Below are 25,920 nucleotides of genomic sequence, written 5' to 3'. Positions count from 1 at the left end.
TAGCACCCTCAAAACTCAAGCTTCGTGACTGTATATACTAGACTACTATTTTTTTTAGACTGTGGTGTCACTCTATAACCGTTCGATTGACGGCTTCTCTCTTTAAATTTCCCTCTCAGAGCTTTCAAGAGAACACTAAAAGAAATTGTAAGGGAGTTGAGCATATGATACATATCTTCTCAGGTCATCACAAATGAGGCAAATTGTACAACCATAAACTTCATAAATTCTGAAATAACATGCAGTATTAATATAGAGTAATAAATATTTTATTTACAACATAAGTCCATTCAGAAATACATATGCATAATAACTTAATACATTTTATCTTTGTACAATTGACTAAAATCCTTCAGACAACAGAGTAGTTAAGTGTTTAGGGACTTACCATTTGGCACTTAATAAAGTTATTGTACATGACTATGACACTGTTCTTAGTCTTCTCTGTGTAATGATCTACGTCTTTTCTTCAGCATTCTTTTAAAATGTGTAAAAGAAAATATATACATTTTTGTACATGACAGTTGCAGAATGGAGTCAATTCCTAAGCTACAGACAAAAATAACTTTGACTTGTATTGTTCTTAGTGTCTAAGATAGTAACCATTTCGTTTCATTCGAAATGAGACTGTCGAATCTTGCGACAAACTTAACTAGTTGTAGGGGAAGAGCTCATGAGCTGGAAACGCTCTGAACAATTTGTTGCAGGTGTCGTCCACCAACATAGCGGCCACGGACTCCACAGCTGGTCTGATTTCTTCAAAGATCTTCTGAGAGTTTTCGCGAACAAAAGCGTTTGTTGTTTTACCTGCAACATTACATATAATTATTTATCAACTGTTGTATAATAATATCGGTATTTAATAATAATAATAATAATAATAATAATAATAATAATAATAATAATAGTAATATGCATTTTAAAATTTGTCAGTCCTAGGCACCTAGCTGAACGTCGCATCGCTAAAAATTAATTTCTGTAGAGTTTAATTCTGTCGTCGATTTTCAAAGGGGGTCATGTCCAAAATAAAAAAAAGTGTTGGAAAATCGCAAAAACTATAACGAAGTTAACAAATTAAAATGTTGATATACTTTTTTTATAATTAGGTCACTATGGATACATACATTCAGGATCCACGAACATTTTAATTTTTTAAGTCTGTTATGGTTTTTTGCGATTTCTCAACACTTCGTTATTTTGGACGTGTCTCCTTTTTGCAAATCGACGACAGAATTGCTCTAAATTTCTTGCTTTTAAAATCCATGTTTGTGATCCATATTATGAAATAGTACTTTTAACTGTTGCGGTATAAATATTAATCTTTCTTCGAGAAGTCACGGCTGGCTCCCACAATACAATGTTTAGATTTAATAATAATAATAATAATAATAATAATAATAATAATAATAATAATAGTGGTAATAGTAAAGCAATAAAATGTAAATGAAATATAAGAATATTGTGTTGTTATGAGTGTGACAATTTTTTCTCGACATACTACATTATAAGCGACTGAGAGTCATTGCTTCTTGAGGTTAAGCCGCTGATTGTAAATTTATGATTATATTGTAAATATTTCTAGAAACGATTTCGAACGTCCAGTAAGCCCGGAACAAGTCATGAGATTTGAATGACTGTAAAAATAATCCTAATGTGAGTGAAGGAAGAATAATGCTGAAATAGATCAGAAAGAGGAAAAAGAAATTGGCTGTATAACTGGGTAAGAAGAAAATGCTTACTGAAGGATGCAATGGGAAGAATGGTGAACGGAAAATAACTTTGGAGCAGAAGAAGATATCAGATGATAGACAACATTAAAATAATTATATGGATCATATGCGGAGACGAAAAGGAAAGCATAAAGGAGGGAAAATTGGAGAATGCTGGGTTTGCAATGAAAGAACTACCCTTGGGCAGAAAACTATGAATGAATGAATTGATGGTGATGATGATGATGATGATGATGATGAAACGACGACAATGACGATGGTGAGGAAGCACTCTCCACATTATACTACACAAACACACCCCCACAGGAAACAAAACAAAAGACGCCAAGACCAGCAACAACCAGTTCTAATGATGGCCAATAGCAGGCCGAAACATATTAACAAGGTAACATAAAATTTAACACGTGAAAGGCACATAATACGTTTTCCAAAGTGATATAGTGTTAAAAGTTGTGTAATCAAGATGTATAATACTAAATATTTAACATAAAACACCGTCAGAGAATGAACATACTACTGAAAAAATAAGATCAGTATTTATAAATTTTGAAAAAATGTTTTTACATGATGTCCTTTTATGCACACCTGTTATTTTTCTTTAGACTTTCTCTTGTAAAACAAAAATATCTTTAGCTTGAGGTGAGTTGTCCCAGAACATTAATCTATATTTCTTTATAAAATAAAAGTATACAATGTATGACATTTTAAGCGTGTTTATATTGTCAAAAGAAGAAGAGTATTTTAATGCGCAACAGATAGAGCCCAATTCAGAAGTAATATACCGGTAATTATTCTATGTTTTCCGGTACAAATGATTATCTAATTCTAAACCAAGAAACTTTGTGCTTATAGAATCTTTGGGCAAAGTTCCACTTAATCTGACATCATAGGAAAACTCAGCACTGTATTATGTATTAACATTTATTACACATATTTTATCATTAGTAAGTTCTAATTTATTTGCACTATACCAGTCATTTATTAGATTTAATGTTGTATTAGAAGTGTTTACAAAAGGGGCATATTGTTCATTAGAAATAATCACAATTATATCATCCGCAAATGACATTACTTGCAAGCATAGTGACCATTAGGCCACCAGGAAGAAATGTTATTTTAAATTGCAGGTTTTTGTTTAGTTTTATGTCAAGATTTTTTTTTATTTTATTTAAAATTTAAACAATGTCTTTAAAATGAAAGTAATGTTCTCCTGCTTCGAAGCAAAGTGGGAAAGAAAATACAGTATAACCACAGTCTAGTATATACAGTCACGAAGCTTGAGTTTATGAGGGCACTAGAAACAATAGACTGTGCAGGTACTATTTCGCATTGTCTGTAATGAGGCGATAGTAGCGATCCTAGTGGTTAGCAACTATCTATGGATGCATATTTACTACGTACTGAGCTTCTTGACTGTATATACTAGATTGTGGTATAACCTCACTAATTCGGACTAATTGGAGAAAATCCAGTCTGAGTTACTGAAAGTCCGAATTATATAAATTGACTGGAACATGATTATTTCGACAATTAAAAAAAATGATGATATTACTATTTAATCATTCTACTTTAAAACATCTGTAACACAAAACATTAATTTAAAAAAGGAATGAGTTTGTAGTTCTTTAGTTCAAGTTAGTTACTGCACAGGAAGTTCATACTGTAACTGGCTTTTACAAACATATGGAGCACAGATCATTAATACTGAAAAAGAGTACGTTTGAAATTATTAAGTCCAAGTCATTTATCGTAAATAGGCCTACTAGCTTTAGAATTTTCAGACTGATTTAAAGAAAGAAATGAATATCTGCATATATTTGCGGTGCTGTTCTTTATAAACATAATGAGGTATTTTGTCGAGGCAAAATAAAATTTCCAATAGTTTGGATTAAAGTTCACATTCAGTTAACGTATCTAAATGAATTTTACGTTGAATACTTTGAATTCATCACTACGTTTTTCACTCTTTGCATTCACTTTGTTTATCTTTGTTAAGTGTATGTTAATTGTGTTTGAATAATTCCCTGAGCACTAGCTTTACTCCTTTAGAGATGATTTCTGTTTATAATTTTGTACAAGTTATTTTACTAGCAATAAACTTAAACTCGAATATTAATCTCCTAGTTCTTGTGTAAAAAAGAAAGCTGTCCGAATTACCGCGAATTCAGAATTAGTTAAGTTCGAATTAATGGGGTGTCTGTATCTGCACTGCATCTCAGAAAATAACTCTGTGATTCCACTGGAAAATTAAAGTTACCAAAAAAACCCAGCGAGTACGTAAAGAAGTAAATCATAACAACGTACCTAATTCGTTGCCGTCGAAGAGGTTGTCCAGGTTGAACTTGACCTTGCCCACGGAGAACTTGAGCATGGTGTCAGCGGCCTCCAGGTACAACGTGCCGTTCACGTCCCGGTGGCGCGCCTTGATATTGAAATCCGCCATCGCATTGGCTGAAATAGGCAGTGAGTTTTAATACTGTACTAGCACAACTATTTTTTTGTTATATTATTTAACTAATATTTGACCTGAAAGATTTCATGACAATAAATTGATGAAAAGAATAAAGATGGAAAAAAACGTCTTGGGGACAATTCTCCGATGGACGGGCAAAAGGGCTTGTCATTATTTTTGTGATACAAGATTTCCTTCATTAAACCCTTTTCCTAAAAGAGATCCTAAAATCAGTCACGTCAACAATAAAAAAATTATGAAATAGCCAAAACATATCACTCTTCGGGTATGCAACAGTTGTTTAAATCTTTGAAAATTCATAGACGAAGTTCACGAATATAATCAGTACAGATGATTTATGTACAAAAATTAGAAAATAACTGAAAGTGTAGGCTAGAAGACAGAATAAGAAAGTAAGAATAAGTGAAAAGCATTCAATTAATATATATATAAAATATATAAATATATATAAAAGTAATGTTCTACGAAATGGGAATCATCAATAAGGTACGTATACAAATGAAAGAAAAGAAAAGTTGGACCTGAAGTTGTAACAAATTTAAAAACTACATTTTGCCAGCTGCATCAGCAGCACTATATGGTGATGATGATGATAGGAACAATAATGATTGTTGAACGCCAGTGTGTTTACGTGGAAATCTAGCATGACACTTTTTGCACGATTGCTTCTTAACAGAAGTATTATTTTTGAAGATTCGCTGTTATAATGAGTAGGCCTACTGCATTCTCATGCACTAAACTACACTGAATGGAAGTGAGCTGTATACTAATGCTCTACCCTCGACGTCCCATCAGCCTACGTTATCTGTCCATACTAAGCAACTCGAATCTTTTCACTCTCGAGGAATTGATGCCCATTGATGAATTTGGGGAATTGTAATGAATAATGAGTAGCGAATTCCGGTTTCTTAGGCCAGCTGAAACTGTTAGAGGGATCATTGTATCAACCATACTTTGACACAATTCTGGAAGTGAAAATTGAGGTAAGGTATAGAGAGTACTTTAATTTGAAATGAGCCTACTGTATGAAATTTAATCTCAACTTACGTATTTACTTATAATAACGGTTCATATTTATTTTGGAAACGGTAGAAAACTAGGAAAACTATGGCCTGCCAGATATTTTATTTTTGGATAATCAGCTTCAGCTCAAGTGATTGACACTGTAGAAAGTATACTTTATAACAATTTATATTGACAGACGACTTATTTCTTTCCTGATTTTGAATACTTACAAGCATTGGCTGAAAAGAGACCATTTCCCTTGATGGGCATCAACAGTAGACGTCCTTCAATGTTGTAGTCAGCCTCCAGGCTGATCCGTGGCAGATGCAAGGAACCTCTGACGACCAACATATCCATATCCAAACTGAAACATTTTATTATTAAAATATTATTCTAGCAAGAATTGTGTTGTGACACCACTAATATGCTGTAGGATGGTGGAATGATATGCTATGGATTACAAATGGGGGGATGGGATAAACCTGAGCACCATACTTATTGGGCTACTTCAAAATTTGCTTGGAGATATGTTATTCAAAGACACTGGTTTTTCGATCGAAGAAAATAATAATTTGAGACACCAGGTTCCAAAATCCTTCTTATCCATTTCTGGATGACATTGTGTTAGCAGTAGTTTCTGAATCTACTCCCTTTTCTCTATTATTCTATGGACACATGATGATCCAAACTACGTTTTACCTTCTTTATTTGAAATGTTAAAAATCTACGACTGTTCCAAAATACTTCTAATCCACTAGCGTATCGATTATGACTAGACAGCGGATGCGGGATGACTTATCGTTGAATGTAAGTACACATTTACTATATGTTACATTTTTTTTCATTCAGACCATTGGCTGAACAGGTTTTAAACGTAAACAGATGACGTCAACATGCTACTGTATCTCCGTACAGTCAGAAGAAAAAGAAAAATAACGTACTGTAGTACATACCTTGCAAGGTTCAGTCCTCGTCATCATTGATGCAATTACCAGCGTTGCAGTAAACGACGATATATTCTCGTAAGTTGTCGAAGCTGAATCGTCTTCGCCTATCGCTTAAACAGTTTTTGTATCGAGAGAATTTCAGAAGAAAACCTCTAAAAGGGGATCACTCAATTTCTTTAGAGGAATATTTCTACTGAGCATCATGTTGCACGTGTCGTTAGACCCGCACAACTAAATGATGATGATGATGATGATGTAGATGGTTCCTCAGATTTCATTTCAACGCATTTCCTGTGCGATGTACTGTTGCAATGTTTCTCTATAGCCTGAGTTGTTCTGGTTTTTATTTCAATTTTACATACATTACACACGATATTGTCTTCTTTAATACATAAAATGTCACTCTCATACTTCTTAATTGCATTTCGTATCTCTGTTTTGCCATTATGAATGGATCAGCAGAACATATTCAACGCGTACTAAATACTTGAGCAGGATAACACAACTGCACACATTGCGTTGAAAAGTTACTGTAAACGGACCGGGGTTCCTTCGTTATGTACACTGCTGTACTCGCCAGGTACACAAAAGACGGACGGCGCGGCACGTGCCATATACTCTGCTACGAAACAACTTCACTTTTCCTTAAGTCATCCCGCATCCACTGTCAAATTATGACTATTTTGGATCTGATTGGCCATTTGCCTTCAAAATTCCGTAATTTTATAACTTTTTGTTGATATTTCCAAGTTAGAGCATTTGGTAATTTCTTGTAGCTGAGCCACTGCTCGCTGAGGTTATGTACCGAAGTTACGAGAATAACTTGAGTTTTCTAGAATCATAACTCACAATATCCAAAAACTTATTTTTTGGCAATTAAGCAAAAACTTACATCTCACTAATTACCATTTGACGGAAATTATTTTAAATATACCAGCTACTATAATTGAGGCGTCCATTTCCAAATGCGCCCTTGTCCATAATTTTTCGAAATTGAGATATTGATATCCCTGCATTTAGTGATCATTCTCTATCTAAATAAACACGTCTTACAGTTCGAAGACGCTTTAAACCTGTATAAAAAGCGTTTGAAAATTACGAACAGATTCAAAATGCCCCTTCTCCGCAACAGAGAATCAATCATGGCTGACTATAGCAGCAGTCATCAGTACAGGAACAAATAGAATCTTGTCCAATTGCGGAGCTTATGAAGAATGTGACATTTACTTCCAAAAGTTCCCTTGTCCGTTTCTCATTTGGATTTGTCATCTTAGATTTAATGCTTAATTGTACAGAGAAGTAAACATCTTTATACAATAATTTAATATATTTCTATTAGTAGTACCTCAACATAGCATAAGAAACACATAAATTTGAACTACCAGTACAGCTGTGAAACATATTCAAAGTTATCTTGTTTGTTGAGGTAAGTGGTGTATTGTAGGCTTCTATTTCTCTTACCGTACTTTATTTTTACTCACATATTCTCAGTTTAATCATTGCATTAATTATTACGTTTTAATTCATCATAGCCTTTATCAGGAATATGGATTAACGGCAGCAGCCATCTACAAGTTTTGAGAGTGAGGTTAGGTGATTATCTGGTGCAGTGATACCCTCACTTAAGGGAAAGGGTCCAACGCTTACTGAATCTGCACTTTGGAGAGGCCTGGTCTAACTTTCAATAGTTGGAATTATACAAACAACTTAAGACTGTCAGCGATGTTCAATTGAGTTGCCATGTGAAGATGAAAATGAGGGGGGTTTCATGGAAGATCTCGAAACTGCCAATGGCTAGAGACAATGTAAATGCTGCAAATCTAGTCTTTCAGGTAAAGCTGCCTGTAAAGCAGATTTGAATAATTTCAAGGGAAAAATTGTTCCGGGGCCGGGTATCGATTCCGAGACCTGTGGTTGAACGTACCAGCGTTCTACCAACTGAGCTACCCGGGAACTCCACCCGACACCGTCTCAACTTTTCCCTTTATATCCACACAACTCGCGTGGGCTGACGAAACGCCAGAGACCCACATCGAATGCACACAATCTCTGTGTGACTTGGAATTGTAGTTTTCTGTTAACATACACAGTGACGTATATATTATGCAAATCTAGTCTTTCAGGTAAAGCTCCCTGTAAAGCAGATTTGAATAATTTCAAGGGAAAAATTGTTCCTGGGCCGGGTATGTAAATGCTATTTGCTATTTTGCTATTAATAGATAACTCTGATTTATCAAAATTCTGAATTGTGTTCCATTCATTTTTCATTAATTTTGTGTTAATTTTATTGATGGCCTTTCTTCTTTGCCTTAGTAGAGATGACCGAAATATACACTTATGTTATTTAGGCTTCCAAATTGCTTATATTTTTCAGTATTTATATACTAAACAAGATAACATAGATTCTTTATTATTATTATTATTATTATTATTATTATTATTATTATTATTATTATTATTACTATTAAATATTTTGTTCTTCTCTGTCGCTTATAAAATGTTGCAAAAATAAAATGCTCCTTGTCCATTTCAAACAGTTCCAAAATAGCCCTTGTCCATAAAACAATTTCAAAATGACCCTTGTCCAAGTAAATAGGCTAACCTTATTTTCAACAAAAGCAATAAGAATTTGGAGTTAATTCTTTCAGAATGCCATTCTACAATCATGAATAATAAAATACAAAAGTTTCATTAACATTTTCCGACCAAAAATTAAAAAAAAAAGAAGTTTTTATCACAGTCGCTAAAATTAAACAGCAAGGACAAGGATCCTTTTGGAAACGGATGCTTCAATTCTGAGTATTATGTTTAATGACTGTTTTAAGTAAAATTGTTTGTTTTATATAAGTTTATTGAATTATTAAAGAATATATATATATGATATTGTGAGTTATGACTCTAGAGGACTCACTTGATCATTTGCAAATAAAAATGTATTTAAAACTGTTTGTTTTACTCTAAAATTTCTCCTTAATTTTCTTTTGCATTGTTTTATTGCCACGTCAATATAAATATTAAAAAGAAATGGAGATGTTAGACATCCGTAACATACGTATTCCTTGATTTATTATTTAATTTTTCCCATCCTGGCTAGTTTTACCACTAACGCAAAAGAACATTTTACAATGTCCCGAAAAAATTTAGACCTCTAAATGAATTTTTTACAGAAGAAACGCTGTTTAATAGCTGAAGAACAAAACAATAGAACTTACATTAGTCGTGTCTTACAATTTTACCAATTGCCTGTACAGGAATTTGTTTTTTATTGCATATAAATCTTATCTGAACAAAGTATTAGTGGTTTAAAAATTGTCTTTACTTTCGAATAATCACAACCACAAACAGTTTCTTTTTAGTTGGTTATTTAACGACGCTGTATCAACTACTCGGTTTTTAGCGATGGGATTGGTGATAGCTATTTGGCGAGATGAAGCCGAGGATTCGTCATAGATTTGCCTTGGAGTTGGGAAAAACCTCGGAAAAAACCCAACCAGGTGATCAATCCAAGAAGGAATCGAACCCATGTCCGAGCGCTATTACGGATCGGCAGGCAAGTGCCTCAGCCGACTGAGCTACGCCAGTGGCTCGATTTCATATAGTCAAGGTCATGTACAACGGGGAGGTTTGGGGGTTTAACCCATTTGAAATTTGAGAAGAAATCGGAGAGTTAGAAAGTGAATAATGAATTAAATGTTTCACTAGGAATACAATGTATGGTAATTACTTTCACTAAGTTTATAAATACGTATGTGATATATAATGCCGGAGAAAGTTTGAAATCGTGATATTTTAATTAATAAACAGTTCGTTAAAGGTGTTATTATGAACTAATTTATGAAAAAAATGTCTCCCCTTTTTAAAAATCCTTTCATACATTATATCAAAACTTTCTCATGCAAGAATATGGAAGCATTTCAAGAGATGAAATCGTGCTGGTTTGTTTTTCTGAATATGTCCTGATTTTTTACAACATGGATTTATTCAAGGTTTCCAGAAAATAGAGGTTCATTTATAAGCTAAAATAAGGACGCATTAAGATTGAGATGCTTAATAAATAGCTGTCCTACGCAACATACTTGACGTCCCTGAAGACGTAATAGCTGAGGCCGTACACCTTCAGGTTCTTCAAGGCCACTTGGAAGTTGACCGACTGTGTGGCCTGATTCAGCTTCACCATGGGAATGAAGAGCGGCTCCAGGGGAGGGATGTTGAGTTCCGGAATGCCTGCAAGCAGTAGGGAACTGTCAGTAGAAGGTTACTTTGTCACTTCCTCCATTCTTGCAGGTTAGGCCTAATGTTGCTAAACTTGAAGTACCGTAATTTAAATCACCAATCATTCTCCAGGTGAACTACAATCTTGGAAATAATTCATAAACTGTATGAAATCTAGCAGTCATGTTGACTAACATAGAAAGAGTACAGGATTGTCCAGGGAAACTGGCGAGCATAGCAGCATATAGAAGGTGCTACTATCTGTCGTTACATTGCAGAAGCTTGCCATTAAACAAGCACTAAACTATTAGTCATCATGGAGCAGTGGAACGGTACACTGTGTGCATTTAGAATCAAAGAATTAAAAATAAATTGCAGTTACGACTCTGCTAGAAGAGAATTTCTTGGGCATTTCAATCTCGAGACATCATAATTGGTGTTGGGAACAGGAATATTCCCGCGGGAAAAAAATTATTTGGAAATATTCCCGGTTGATTTTTTTGGAATATTTCCAGATTGGGATTATTTTTACTATTCTTAAATGCTTAATTTGCTTTACTTTGCCAAATCTTACAAGTTACAACTCAAGGGAAATATAGATTGTAGCGAGTATTGATTGTAATAGCATGATTATTCCCGTATTCCACAAGATCAAATCGTATAATAAATAAAACAAATTGAAAAAAAAAATACTAATTTTTGTGAAAATATTTCCAATACTCATATTATAACAGGACTTTTTTGCTGTGAATGCCCTTTAGTTTATTAGGAATAATCAGCTGTATAGAATAATTAGAAGTTCAACCTGTTTCTGCATACGTATCCTGTTTAATGAAATAATTCATAAGATCTCATCATGAAGTTACTGGTACTCAATATTATTATGATCTTGGTAAGCAAATTTAATTTTATCCATTTTCGACCAAACCTATCTGAAGATTTGATTCTGTAATATGAACTGTCCTCTTATTTCATAATTTGTCTTTATAGTAAATAATATGTCTTGAGGGGTATTTCAGACTGTCCTCTATTACACATTTTTTGTATTATTCTGTGTATTTTATCTCCAATCTCAAGTAACGATAAAATAAGTGCTGATGAATTGAAAAAAGAACATTTTTGTAATGTTTCCAAACAAATTATTAAAAAAGACAATATCTGAGTCTATATTTAATTGTTTCCGGTATTTTACGTATGAAAAAAGTCTCAGGTTAACACAGTTTCTAATGTGATTCCAATAATACAATTTAATTTTTAAAATTTTTACATTTTGGTGTGACTGAAAGTTTTTCGAGTAATATTCTCGGAAATATTTCTAATAACAAATTTTCCAGGAATTTACCCATCACTGACAATGATCGTGTGCCTAATATTCATGCCATCGAAGTGTGCATTACAAACTTTTAGGCCACAAGTTTAGCTATGAAAAAAAAAAGACAAGGTTGAAGAAGAACTGTTCTTGAATTTATTGAAAAATGCACGCTGTGTATCGTTGCACTGCTCCATGGTGACTAATAGTTTAGTGCTGTGTAAATTATATAGCTTCAGCTATATAACGAGAAATAAAAGCACCTTCTATCTGTTACAATACTGTGTAACGCGTGATTAAAAATCGCCCGTTTCCCTGGCGATCCACATCTTAATCTGATAAACGGTACCTCCTGTATAAAGTCATTACTTTTTCAAGAACTTAGTTCCTCTGTAGATGTACATCTGTATCTACGAGTTGCAACTTTTATAGTGGTCCAACTCTTCCCGGAAGAACCTTCGAGATAAACTTATGTTATAGTAGGCCTAATAATTACCAAAATAATATAATAAAACCTGCCTATGTGAACTGCGATCAACCTACTGACTAATATAACATTTTTCCTGGAGAGAACACCAATAGTTTGTACTGTGACTATATCGTTTAATAAAAATAACATTTTTGGAATTCATGCAATGTACTTTATTTCTACGTAGGCGTATTACTAACTTCAGTGTGTGTTTTAGAAACACATGAACATCCAAATTGTCACTTTCAAGAGTTTTATTTATTTTGTTTTCCTTTGGAAGAGGAAAGAGGACTTTTCTCGAGAGTCATGATGGATTTAATACACCAGTTCTTATATATGTTGTAAAAATAGTTATTTTATTGAATTGGGTTGTTAGTAGAACACAGGGGCGAATGCTAGTCACGAAAGTTAGGCTTGCTCTTTTATTCATAGGGGAAGATGGGAGGATATAATAATTCATAATTAATAAAAATAATCAGACCCACATAAATACTTTATTTTATAATTATGAAATCATTATGAGTCATTGATCATATTCGCTTATCAGATGTAGAAGTTCGATATAATATAACAAACATGGCCAACAAAACAGTTTATTTAGTTTTTTCGACCCTGCCAACCAATGCACATTGTTGTATTGAACTGCACAGAACGAGCGCACATATTTTCTATAATGTCTGTCTTCTCTTGAATAGTCCTTCGGGAAAATGGATTTAATAATAAGGTTTCAATGACACACAATTCCGAACTCATTGCAATACTTCAAATTAATGTTTAAGAATTAATAATACATGCAGCAGTTAACATATGCATTCCGCTCATACAATTACATTGCACTCGCAAATCACAGCACATTCCCGCTGTCAATACTGCTCTGTGTAACGTTAAATAGTCGTTGGTGTAGCTCTCGGACCAGAGCTTCAAACAACACATAATGCACCTAGGACGGACTATGGAGGAAGGCACTTGCGCGCGCATTATATTCTCGCTATTTCTATGTCTTTCCTGTAGCTCTGAGAAACGAGCAAGCGTTGCGATACCTGCGGATGGTATTACGTCTATACAGTATTCCAAAAATCAAAATAAATTTTAATGTACATAACGCCATTTTGAGAAATACACATTCTACGAAAATATTGGGCTTGCGCAGCAAGCATAGCATGCCCTGAGAAATCGCCCCTGAGTACAACAACATTTTATTAATTCATCAATACCGTTTATGGTGTCAGAGTTTACATTGGTTAATTTGGTATATCGCTGGTAAAAGTGCAAAACTTCGTAAGTCCTGTGAACCAAAGTTTTCAGGAATAAAAAACTGTTCTGTGTTAGATTTGCTTGACATTTGAACAAACGTATGATTCATGAAATTATCTCAAAATCATGTCCCTGTCACCAGTAGTCCAGTTGCGTTCCTAACGAAAGATTCTGTTTATAGCCAAAAGAAAAGAAAAGTGAAATATGTAACGAAGGTTAGGATACTGGAGAGAGTTATCACTTATCACTTATTACTTATTACTATAGTCTTCCAACTTACCTTTCGCCACATAAGGCATTAGTGTGACTGTGGCATTTAATAAGCATGTGTTGAGTTCTCTGTTATTTAATCTGCAAATGGGCACATAATCCGCTGAAAAAGAAAAGAAGATTTTCAGAAAAATACATTTACATGTATTTATTGCAATTATATAAAGAAAATAATATATGAACCTACGATATGTGACCATGGAACTGGCGAATTATTACAAACTCCATAATTTGTATAAAGAGAGCAGTTGTTATTGATACTAAAGTCAGAAGATTGTAATGGTTGGGAAACTTACGCAAAAGGAATAATAATAATAATAATAATAATAATAATAATAATAATAATAATAATAATAATAATAATAATAATAATAATAATAATAATAAGCTTAATAATACTCCAAGAACCATTCTGGTTACAAATTCAGCTGGTAAAGGAAGAGTTGGCAGGTCGAAAATAAGATAGCTAGATGATGTACGGATGGACCTTATAAATGTGAGAGTAAGGACTAATAACTGAAAGGTTATCGTTAGGGAGGCTATACTTGAGCTACAAGAGCTATTATGGCTATGGTAATGATAATTTTGTTGTTGATTCAATGATCATAAGATCATATTATCTTCAAAAGAACTCATGGACGAATTAGTTGCCATTCGAGGAGTGTGAAATGCAATAATTTGTCATTTTATGCAGAATTAGGACAAAACTTAATTGTGAGTGAAACGGGGTAGCTGATTAAGTGTAATTTTTCTCTGTATAAAGGATTCCTCGACCTTTCTGCCTGTCTTCCTGCCTGTCTGTCCCTCTTTGGAGCTGCCAGGATGAAACTTTTTTGCTTTGCGGTGAAAATCTCTCTCATTCTTGATAGACCAACATAACTTACGGATCATTCATTGGAAAGAAAAGACAACTTTGTTTAGTAGCCAGGTTTCCCTGTAGATTTTTTCATCTCTGTAGCTGTAGCTGCATTATATATATTATGTATTATATATATATTATGTATTATATATATATATATATATATATATATATATATATATATATAGGTGACACTCTAAAGAGATTGTAAGCTACAGAATAGTTGTTATACAGAAACATGTATATATATATATATATATATATATATATATATATATATATATATATATAGGGGAGACTGTTGTACCTTTAGCATAGTGTACCTTTGAACAGTTTTTGTTTTTTAATGTTTGTTGCCACCTAGAAGACTCAAACTGAAGTAGATCGTAGAGAAAGCCGTTAAGTAGCTCAGGTCGTAATTTCAGTTTGATTTATTGCAAAATGTGCGTTCCGTGGACAAAAGAAGTTTTTTTAGTACCAAAAGTAAACATTTCGTTCATTGATATATGTTTTCTAACACAAAACCAGATCGTATTTGTTAATATCTTTCAAGTACGATGTGTTCCCTATCATCTGGTAAGTAATAACATATTTTAAAATCCATGATTTATTTGAATCTCTAGTTTTGGGTGACATATTTGTTTAAAAGTGCACCCTCTTGTACCTTTGAACACAAAACATCTTGTACCATGCAACATGTTTCAAAGTACACGATGCTATCGGTTTTTGTTTTTATTTTATTTTAAGATCATGTCACGAAGTAAGTCTGGAGTTAAGAGGCCCCCAATTGATCAGGATGCCTTGAAGAAAGCTGTTGAAGCAGTTATGGCTCCTCCAGGAAATAAAAAGTCAATCAGAGAAGCCTACTCAGGTTTATGATGGCAAATACATTTTAAATATGATTGTCAGTTTTTATAATTATATTCCCACCTATATTCCATGTGTTCCAACTTACAAGAGGGTCTGTTCCAAGGTACATGGACCTGTTGTACCTTTGAACACATTACATATCCCTTCATTTTATTTTTTCCATCCTTAATAGATCTGTAAAGCACGAAAATACATATAGGAAGTTGTAAAGGAATCTTCAATAATTATTTCAAGCATTTTTTCATTTACAAATATTTCATTTCCCAAAATTAAAAAAAATAAAATGTGAAAAGTGTTTAAAGGTACAACAGTCTCCCCTATATATATATATATATATATATATATATATATATATATATATATATGTGTGTGTGTGTGTGTGTGTGTGTGTATTGGTTGGAAACTCATGTTTCTGTATAATAACCAGGGCTAGGATTTTGATGAAAATGCATCTTTTTTCTAGTAAGCCTGAAACATAGCTGCTTTAGTATTTATGTGTTATGTGATAAACTAAGTGTTTTAAGACATATTTATTTGGGCATTTTTTGCATTTTTCTGGCTGTTTCAACTCATAGGAGCATTTTTTGTTTTATTCGGTCATTTTTTAGGCATTTTCATTTAATTTTGCCCATAAATCGCCTTTATTAACGTAAATTAATGTTTATTTCCTTTGATATTTTCTCTTCATGTTTTGTCATTAATACCCATTTATTTTTTATAATATTTTAATCGTTTTTCTACACAAATATTGCCATTTTAACGTAGTACACCCCATGTAATGTATTAGTCCAACCACCCCTTCAATGTAGACTCCTCTATGCCTGCTAGTTCCGGATAAGAGTGACCTTGTGGTAGACTACATGGAAACTACATTAGGTAAAATAATTAATTAAAGTGTACTACTTAGAAAAAAATATATAAAATTAAATAAACTTAAATGTTGGTACTAGAATTTAATTTAATTACTAGTCTAAATATTAAGTAGTACAAAACTTCTTTTCCTACTAAACCAATTATGTAAGATCAATTTTTAGAGCATTTTTAAGGGCATTTTTGTAAGATTTTTAGGTCATAAATGCATTGTTATTAGGACATTTTTTCATGATTTATAGGACATCAAAATCATAGCCCTAATAATAACTATTCTGTAGCTTACAATATCTTTAGTGTGTCATCTTCTTTTCTGAATTGATAAATTTCAATCAATCAATCAATCAATGGGAAGAGAGGAGGAAATATCAATTGAAAGTCACACGATAATAATCGCGTCCTTGCAACGATTCTTGGAACACCTGGATGGCTTAATATTGTCTTCTTTCATGATCCAGAGCCGTCTACCCGATAAAGACTCGGACATTCGTTAAACCGAGCATTGGGCCACTCCGCGAGATGGAAGAGCTTCGTATACTGTCTATAGCGCCAGGCGTTCAGTAGCAATATAACATTTCTATTTTTCGTAACTGGTTGTGCACGACTCTAACTCGTACTATTACACATACATTGACATAAATTCACTGATTGATGCTCAGAATTCTTATGTAATAGAAATTTGAAGGAATGATACGTTAACTAAATCCATAAGAACGAATAGACAGAAATATTTTATTTTTATATCAACAAAATCAGTTAAATTCGAACGATTTTTTCTTATTAACTTTATAAACAATTAAATAATGAATAATGATATTTTGTCAATATAGCATATACGGATTAAAATCTAGTGCACTCAGGTTCCATTTCAGCATGGAAATAGAAATACATTTTCACTTAAAAAAACTTTGAATTTATAAACGCCTCGTTCTACTTGACGGATCCTCACTGGAAACCTTCGACTTCTACAAAAAGTCAGAAGAAATGTAACGTAGTCTTCAAAACATGACACAAACATTATTTTTGTTATAGTGGTCAGTAGGCCTATTTCAGTATGATTGGAAACCAGAATGGCAAGTTAAGAGATGTGGACATCTTTTCACAATTAAAACACGGCATTGGACAGAATCCAAATGGGATATACAGCATTACTATAAATATTGGCTGGAAATGTAGCCAACCTTCAATTGCAACATTTTCTTATTTTATTTTCACTGTACTCTCCTCCTTTCCAATTGAATGTTTCTTTTTCAATCATGTTGCTCAAAAGGAGTTCTTGTGTTTCAAATTATTTTACAAAAAACGATATGGTCAATTAGCGCTTAATTCGTGTTGCTGTAAAGTGGATCATTGTAAGCTATTTTGTAAGTATAGCAATAAACATGTCTGACAGACTTTTTGTCACATTCGGTAAAGTAAGAGCAGTAAGGATGACTAAGACTGCACGATAATTGTAATGTGTTGGATGAGAATATGATTGTTTTATTTAGTACTCATTGATTATAAACTGTTTAGACAGCTTGGCCAGTGTTATGCATCGTTAGTAGTAGGTACGATTAAAATTTTTGAGTTCCCTTTATGAGTTTGTTATAAATTCATTAGTAATATCACTTTTAATTATTTAGCCAGTTAAGCGAACCGACATTTTTAAAAAACTCTGTCTATTTATCTCTTTCCTTCTGTACTCTTTCTCATATTTATTTAATACATTTATACGTTTTCTCACGCCTTTTTTTGAGTTTTTTTCTCGCTAGAATCTTGAATTTTCAAGTACGTTTATCTTTGAGCATTTATGAGGACATCAATGGCTAAGTGGACTAATGGATCAGACTTACAAAAATTAATGTCTGTGAAAACAATTGGCTCCATTAGTATTGCGTGGAATATAGGAAGTCGGAAGATCCCGCAGTACAGTGGGGAAAGGAACTATCTTCGACCAAGTACGTTTCAAGAAAGGCACACCGGAAAATACAGGCAAAGACCAAGTAGCATAGACTATAGTGGGGTTTATGTAAGAATAATTCCTAAAAAAACTAATATGGCCGATTTTCAATATTGCCAACTGTTTCCAAATATCACCAAAGCAGGTAAAATCATAACGCTATGTACTGAAACAATAATGAATATTATTTATTTATTTATGATTTATCTTTTATCTACGAGTAATATTAAAATGTATTTTGTCTGGCAACATTAAATTCATTTGTTTGGCTAAACAACTTACGGTTATTGAGGCCTAACCTAAAAATTTATTTCATATGACTGCATGAAATGATTAGAACAAACTCCGAAATTCAAATACCACTTTAAAATATATAATAGGCCTATTTATTTAAAAAATTATCTGTATAATTTATCAATAACATTATTAATATTGATAATTATTAATTACTTTCAAATTTCAAATAATGTGGATTTATTCAATAGTTATCTACATACAAATATATTACACTAACAGAATTTCAAGTGCACGGGTCTTTTGGCCGTATGTTTTTTTTTTTTTTTTTTTTTTTTTTTTTTTTTTTTTTTTTTTTTTTTTTTTTTTTGCCAAACAGGTCCTGCTTTGTAGGTTACACTCCTTCACTTACGATTAAAATCCAACCATTTTCCATAAAACATACAATAGTACATTCAAAACACATTATATCATATTTCCTAACCTAACGTATTGACAGACATAAAAGTGTATGATTCAATAATTATCAATATTCGTGTAATGCCTTCGTCAGTTCGTGTAATAAACTGCAACAGGTGATGTACTAAGCTGTCTCGTTTTGAAGATGAACAATTCAATCTTTTCTTGGTTTTCTCTATTCCCCATGAGGTCAGGATATGCAAGCGAACCCCTATTACGATCTATCATCGAGGGTGTTAGATTTTTCTTCGAAGATGCTCTATTTCTTTACAATGCGCTAGAATGTATTCCCATGACTCCTTTTCCACACATAATGGACAGATGCGGTCTACTTCTTCGGTGACAATTTTATGACCCTTCCATGCATCCAATCTTAACCATACCAAACCCGCTCTACTATCTTTGGTACAAGAAATTTATATAGTCAGTTAAGCATGAGGTTTGATTTAAAATGCAGTGAGGATTTTTTCGAACACTGAAGCTCAATCTTTTGTCTCTCGATATCAATTAAATGCTGATATACATTACGCCAATCATTTCTATAAATAAACCATTTTATTCATACGTAGTTCATCTCAATAGGAACTTTTTACGCCTACAAGTTCTGTTCGAGAGTGATAATTTCAGAGTGTGGTGCTTGGTTGAGGGAGTTTAAAAACAAGCTTCTCTCAGAAGCACAGACCTTTTGAAAGATCTACAAATTTCAAATAACACTCGCTATCGTTTCATGAACGTTAGCAGTTTCTTCAAAAGCAAGCGCTGCTGTCAAAATAACAGAAATTAACTGCCAGTTGCAATATTTGTCAGCAACGAAAATAGAAACTTTGCATACGAGAGTCATGTCTCACTTTAAAGTATTCCCAAAGGTTTCATTATAACGTAAAATTTTACATTTTGAATCTTGCGTACACTACTTTTAACACTTAAATATAAGTAATTGATTAACTAGCGGACTTACTCGTGTTAATTATGTTTGTGCGGCTTACAGCTGTTTCGGTGCTTCATCACACCATCCTCAGAGCCTACTAGATCTCGGCGTCATCTCGAACTTCTCTGCCTGTTATGTGGGTGCATTTGATTGTTGTAAGGTGTTGAAAAGTGGAGTCAAATAGTGTGTGTGTGTACTGAAATTGATCTGTGTGTTGAGAATTTGATCGGGGTGTGTTTTAGTGTGTTTGTATACGATATTTCGTATTGTTCTAGTGTGTTGAGTTTTTGGTTCACAGTACACACACACATACACACACACTATTTGACTCCACTTTTCAACACCTTACAACAATCAAACGCACCCACATAACAGGCAGAGAAGTTCTAGATGAAGCCGAGATCTAATAGGCTCTGAGGATGGTGTGATGAAGCACCGAAACAGCTGTAAGCCACACAAACGTACATAATTAACACGAGTAAGTCCGCTAGTTAATCAGTTACGTAAAATTTTAGGTGCAGCTTTCATGCATCTGAAGTTTAATTATTACCACATGTAAAACATAATAATTTTTTGTGTTTTAATGTACAATTCTCCTTAAAGAAGATATATTACCATCATCATCAACACCATCAACACCTTATTTCTTCATCCGCATATCCTTTGATGCAGTGTCTCACACTTGGAACGCGACGTAATTGATTCGAGTATGAAAATTGATACTTCCTACACTTGGGAAGTCAGGTGGCGAGTGTAGTTGTCATGCTAGTATGACTAACCAATTAATGAATCAGACATCCGGTACTGGCAGTAAGCAAGTGCGCTTTAAAAATAACAAACACTGCAAAAAATGACATTGGGTTGTAAAATATACCTGTTTCTTTCGCCTATGCCGTCAACAATATTACTTACTTTTCCAGTTTTGTTTTTTAGAATGATTCTCTTTTCGTATTCCATTCTTAATTTTATACAAAACTTTCATTTAAATAAGTATAAGAATTTAATAGGCAATTCAATGTAAAATGAAGATCAAAGAGAATAAAGGAGATTAGTAAATTTTCCACAAAAAATTAGGAAAATTAGATTATTCAAACCATCGAAACGTAAGTTTTCCGATAGGCTTACCATTTTGAAAAGATTTGCAAGAATACGAACTGAAATGATAAGAATAACAATAGATATAAACATATAAAATAAACAGAAATATAAAATTATATAATATACAAAATATAAAAATAAATACAAGTAAATAATACAACAATAAATGTTTAAAACCGCTCTCCTAAAAATTACCAAAAGTTAATATATATATTATCTCCTTAATTCCTCTTCCTAACCTTCAAATTTAAATTATACGAAATTTTTTATTACGTATAATAATATGTTACAAAACCAGTAGGCTAATTTACAAAGCTAACTAGCCTACCTGTGAAAGATTACGGACTTGTTGTTTGAATGTGTATCAATTGGAAATAAATGTAAGTTTTCCAATAAAAAAGCAATAGATCTATATTAAGCTATCACTGGAGTCCAATCTAATTACACAATACATGAAACGTTGAACATTAAGTTGTAAATTAATATGTAAACTCTGTGCGTGACAGACAAACACAGATTAACAGAAAACTGAGTAAAAACTAGTTCCATTAGAATGCTGTGAAACAATTGCATTACCAGCTATTTGCGTGAGAGACCGCCGTTGTCTATTGATAAGTGGCAGTGCAATACTGCCCTCGGAAAGATCGATCCAAAGGAAGGTGAACTTCAGTCGAACTAACAATATTTGGCAACAATTTGTTAGCTAAATTTTTTAAGTAAATAATAACTAATTTTTCTCAACCATTTTTGGAAATGTACGGACTACATTGATTCATCTGCCGCTATACCTTGTAGAATATGTAAACAAAAGAGAATCACCAATGTCGAGTAAATCCCCATTGTGTATGATTGATTTCGAATAGAGAACGGATTTTCGATATTTGTTAAACTATAAACTCAGAGGTTACAAAAATGTAGACACACCAAGACCCAAATGGCAAGATGTACTCGCATGAGGACGAAATAGGCTAACAAGTCTACTCCTTGTAGACAAGACATACAGAAAATAATGTTGTAGGCGACGGAAAGTTGTCTTACAATAGTACATTATGCAACGAGCCTAAAATGGTAGTAATTAAGACGCGAGTATGTTTATGAAACGAACGCAAGCGAGTTTCATAATTTTCATATGAGCGTCTTAATTACCATTATAGGCAAGTTTCATACGACTTTTTTGCTCGACCATATTTCTAACTTGAAATTATTCATAAGTATTCATATTATTCTTAACTGACTGGGGAGCGGAAGTGACCTTGTGCAATATCTCGTAAATTGTGAGATGTGCACAGAAGCGAAAGTATTGATTTTTTCCGAGGAACAAATGTCATTGACCTTGATATAATCTAGAGAGTAAAATGAACATTAATCTTGATATAACCTTGATATTGATTTAGACATTGAAAAACGAGATGACAAATTGAATTTATTTACAATTAACGCTAATTATTATAGTAACAGAACATAACCTTCTGCGACAGTATTGGATTTCCAGCCTCCGTGACGTTTCGCTAGTTGTCTTTCGATTGCATATCCGAGAATAATCGATACTTGCGCTTTCATATTGCTACAGTGGTGGTTTCTGATTGGTGGAAAACCTGAAATTTAATGAATAGGTGTACCTTAATGAGGTCCATTAAAGGGCTGCTATCAGGTGTATAATTACTACATTTCGGGATGGTCGAGCATAAACAAATGTACTACACTAGTATGCAGATACTAACTGTTAATGAACGTACCAACTGACACAACCAAGTCGTTAAGATCATACGTTAACATATTGCTAAAAAATGCAAACATTTGAAAACATTAGTACCTTGTTAGTCTAGTGAATGAACCACCAGAAATAACTCAGTCGTCAAGACCATACGTTGACACATTTTCTCAAAAATGCAAACTTTTGAAAACATTAGCACTTTATTAGTCCACTACTACCACTATTCCTACTACTACTACTACTACTACTACTACTACTACTACTACTACTAATAATAATAATAATAATAATAATACAGCTTGCTTGACCACAAAAGGAATGAACTAATTACAAAAGAATTGAAAATTACACCTATTTATGAACATCTCAACCACTATAGAAAAAAAATGGCTTAACCATGTCAATAGGATGGACCGTTCCAGACTCCGAAGACAAATTCTCCGCTATATACCACATGGAAGACGATCTTTGGGACGCCCCCTGATAAGATGCACGGAGACCGTAACAGGCCACTAGGCCTAATACCTGCAAGGACGATGATGATGATGATGATGATGATGATAATAATAATAATAATAATAATAATAATAATAATAATAATAATAATAATAATAATAATAATAATGTACTCCGTTATGTTTCAAGTGATATCATTCAAGACAACAATTCAGCGCACCCAAGTTCTAGTCACGATCTTTCCTTTTTTTGTATTTGTCTTATGTTGTCTTCATTGAGGGGCTTGCACAAAAATAGCCACGAAGTCGCACTGCTAATAGTGGTTCAACATTTTAACAAGAAACACTAAATCCTTAAAGGCAGATAATAATAATAATAATAATACTTACTCACAAATTGATTTTAAAGAATTCGGAGGTTCATTGCCGTCCTCACACTAAGCTCGCCATCGGCCCCTATCCTGAGCAAGATTAATCCAGTCTCTAACATCATATTCCACCTCCCTCAAATATATTTTTATATTGTCCTCCCATCTACGTGTTGGCCTCCCCAAAGGTCTTTTTTTCCTCAGGTATTCCACCTAACACTCTATATGCATTTCTGGATTCACCCATATGTACTACATGCCCTGTTCACCTCAAATGCCTAGATTTAATGTTCCTAATTATGTTAGGTGAAGAATACAATGCGTGCAATTCTGCGTTGTGTAGTAACTTTCTCCATTATTCTATAACTCCATCCTCTTAGCCCCAAATATTTTCCTAAACACCTTATTGAAGAATTTTCTACCCTTTTCCATGAAAAAAAATGTTAGTGCAAACACTCGTGATGCCCCACTTCGATTACTGTGATATTCTGCTTACTGACCTAAGCGTTACTTCAGCGCAGAGACTACAACATGTTCATAATATGTGCGTCCGTTTCGTCTGCAATATTCGCCGGGCTGATCACTTAACACCATCCCTCGAAATGTTGTCCTGGTTCCGTCTAGAAGATCATAGGAAAATCTACTGTCTTTCCCTTCTCTTTCACATATTGCATTTCTGCACTCCTGTCTATCTTGCGTCTCATTTTCAAAATTTATCCACTCATCATAACCTAGACACACGATCACAACACTCCTCAATATTATCCATTCCCTCCCACTGAACATCCTCATATTCATCTTCTTTCACAATGGCTGTTCCTCGGCTTTGGAATTCCCTACCGAGTAATGTCAGGGACTGTCAGACATCAAACCAATTTAAGAATAGACTAACGAAATGTTTTTCTAACAATTCTTTTTAACAATAATAGGTGTTTCAGGTTTCTCATTGTTTAATGGTTATATATATATATATCACAGAATAAATATTGAAATTATCTCATTATTATTATTACTACAATTATTATTATTATTGTTGTTATTATTATTATTATTATTATTATTATTATTATTATTATTATTATTACTATTTCTTACCAATGTTTATTATTGTCACACTAACATTACTTATCCAACTTTCATTATTTACTTTTATGTTGTTTTATGGTCTAGATACTAATGTAATAACTATGTAACCAATTGTATTGAATTAGATTAGAGTCTGGCTGGACGGAAGAGAAACCTACTGGCCTTAGCTCTGCCAGATTAAATAAATAAATAATTATTATTATTCTCGAACACCCTTATCCTCCATTCCTCTCTCGAAGTGAGAGTCCAATAATAATAATAATAATAATAATAATAATAATAATAATAATAATAATAATAATAATAATAATAATAATAATAATAACACGTCGATGTTCATACTAACGTAATTCTGCCAGCACTGGCGTGATGAAAACGGACGCCAAAGCGACGACCAGCGTTGCCCACAGGGAAGCGCACAGCATGACTACGTTCAGGATGAGAATCACTTTCACGAGTCACACCGTGCTTCTGTTTCCGCTATATATATTGGGGATGCCGATTGCTGGCCGGTTGACCCAGAAGGCTGTCGTAAAGTTGCTTCTGGTTTTCAGCGAAATGCCCAAGTTCATGACCAGACACCAAGGCAGTCCACTGTTCTGCGTAGCGCAGTAATGCAGCCTTGTGCCGGGTTATCTCAGGAAGTCGGTTTCATTTGATGTAGAGTAACGGATATGACCCAAAACGAGGAAATAGGGGTTCAAATCCAACTGTCTTCATTTGCTTCATGTCATTTATGAGAGGGCCACATGTGGGTCAACTAAATTTTTTACTGTCTTAGTTACACATTGAATGAGTGAGTGTGTGTGTGTGCTTGTTTGTGTGTAACTTAAAACATAATACAAGTGATCAGTCTGCCAACTTCCGATTTTAAATGCACAAGGATATTTCAATGTATCTAGAAATAAAATTTACTTCCGATGCCTCTGTCGAGGTCATTCTCATGTATCCTACCATGTTTTGCTTAATTCACTTCCAAGGATTCGTCTTTTTGTTTTATACAATAAAATTAAATATATTTTTTAAAATTAGTTTATTTCACGACAATGTATCTACTGCTGTGGAGTTATCTAGCGTCTGAGTGATATGAAGGTGATAATGCAAGCGATATGAATCCACGATCCAGCGCCGAAAGTCACCCAGCATTTGCTCTTAATGGGTTTAGGAAATATCCCGGAAAATCTTCATCCAGGTAACTTGTCCCAACCAAGACTTGAACCAGGACCCGCTGTTCCACGGTCAGACATACTAACCGTTACTCCACTGCGATGGACAATTAAGTATCGGTATCTTATTATAGCTTCTATTGTGTAAATACAGGGTGTTAAGAAAAAAGTATCCAATATTTTAGGAGGTGCTAGTATGCAT

At 33.5% G+C, this 25,920-nt stretch overlaps 1 protein-coding gene across 1 annotated transcript; it reads right to left on the bottom strand.

Moving 5' to 3' along the window:
* Positions 1-247: 247 nt before the first annotated feature.
* On the bottom strand, positions 248-25,026 carry LOC138699998 (protein takeout-like). Its single transcript, XM_069826265.1, has 6 exons — positions 24,899-25,026; positions 13,680-13,772; positions 10,232-10,379; positions 5,439-5,572; positions 4,035-4,181; positions 248-807 (listed from the first exon to the last, which is right to left on the bottom strand). Exons 1-6 carry the CDS (start codon positions 24,975-24,977, stop codon positions 653-655), a joined length of 756 nt encoding a protein of 251 aa, XP_069682366.1. The 5' UTR covers positions 24,978-25,026; the 3' UTR covers positions 248-652.
* Positions 25,027-25,920: the final 894 nt, after the last annotated feature.

This window comes from Periplaneta americana, chromosome 5 (assembly GCF_040183065.1).
Source record: "Periplaneta americana isolate PAMFEO1 chromosome 5, P.americana_PAMFEO1_priV1, whole genome shotgun sequence".
Classification (NCBI taxonomy): domain Eukaryota; kingdom Metazoa; phylum Arthropoda; class Insecta; order Blattodea; family Blattidae; genus Periplaneta; species Periplaneta americana.
The sequence above is the reverse complement of the archived record's forward strand: the minus strand, read 5'-3'. Positions and strand labels throughout refer to the sequence as shown.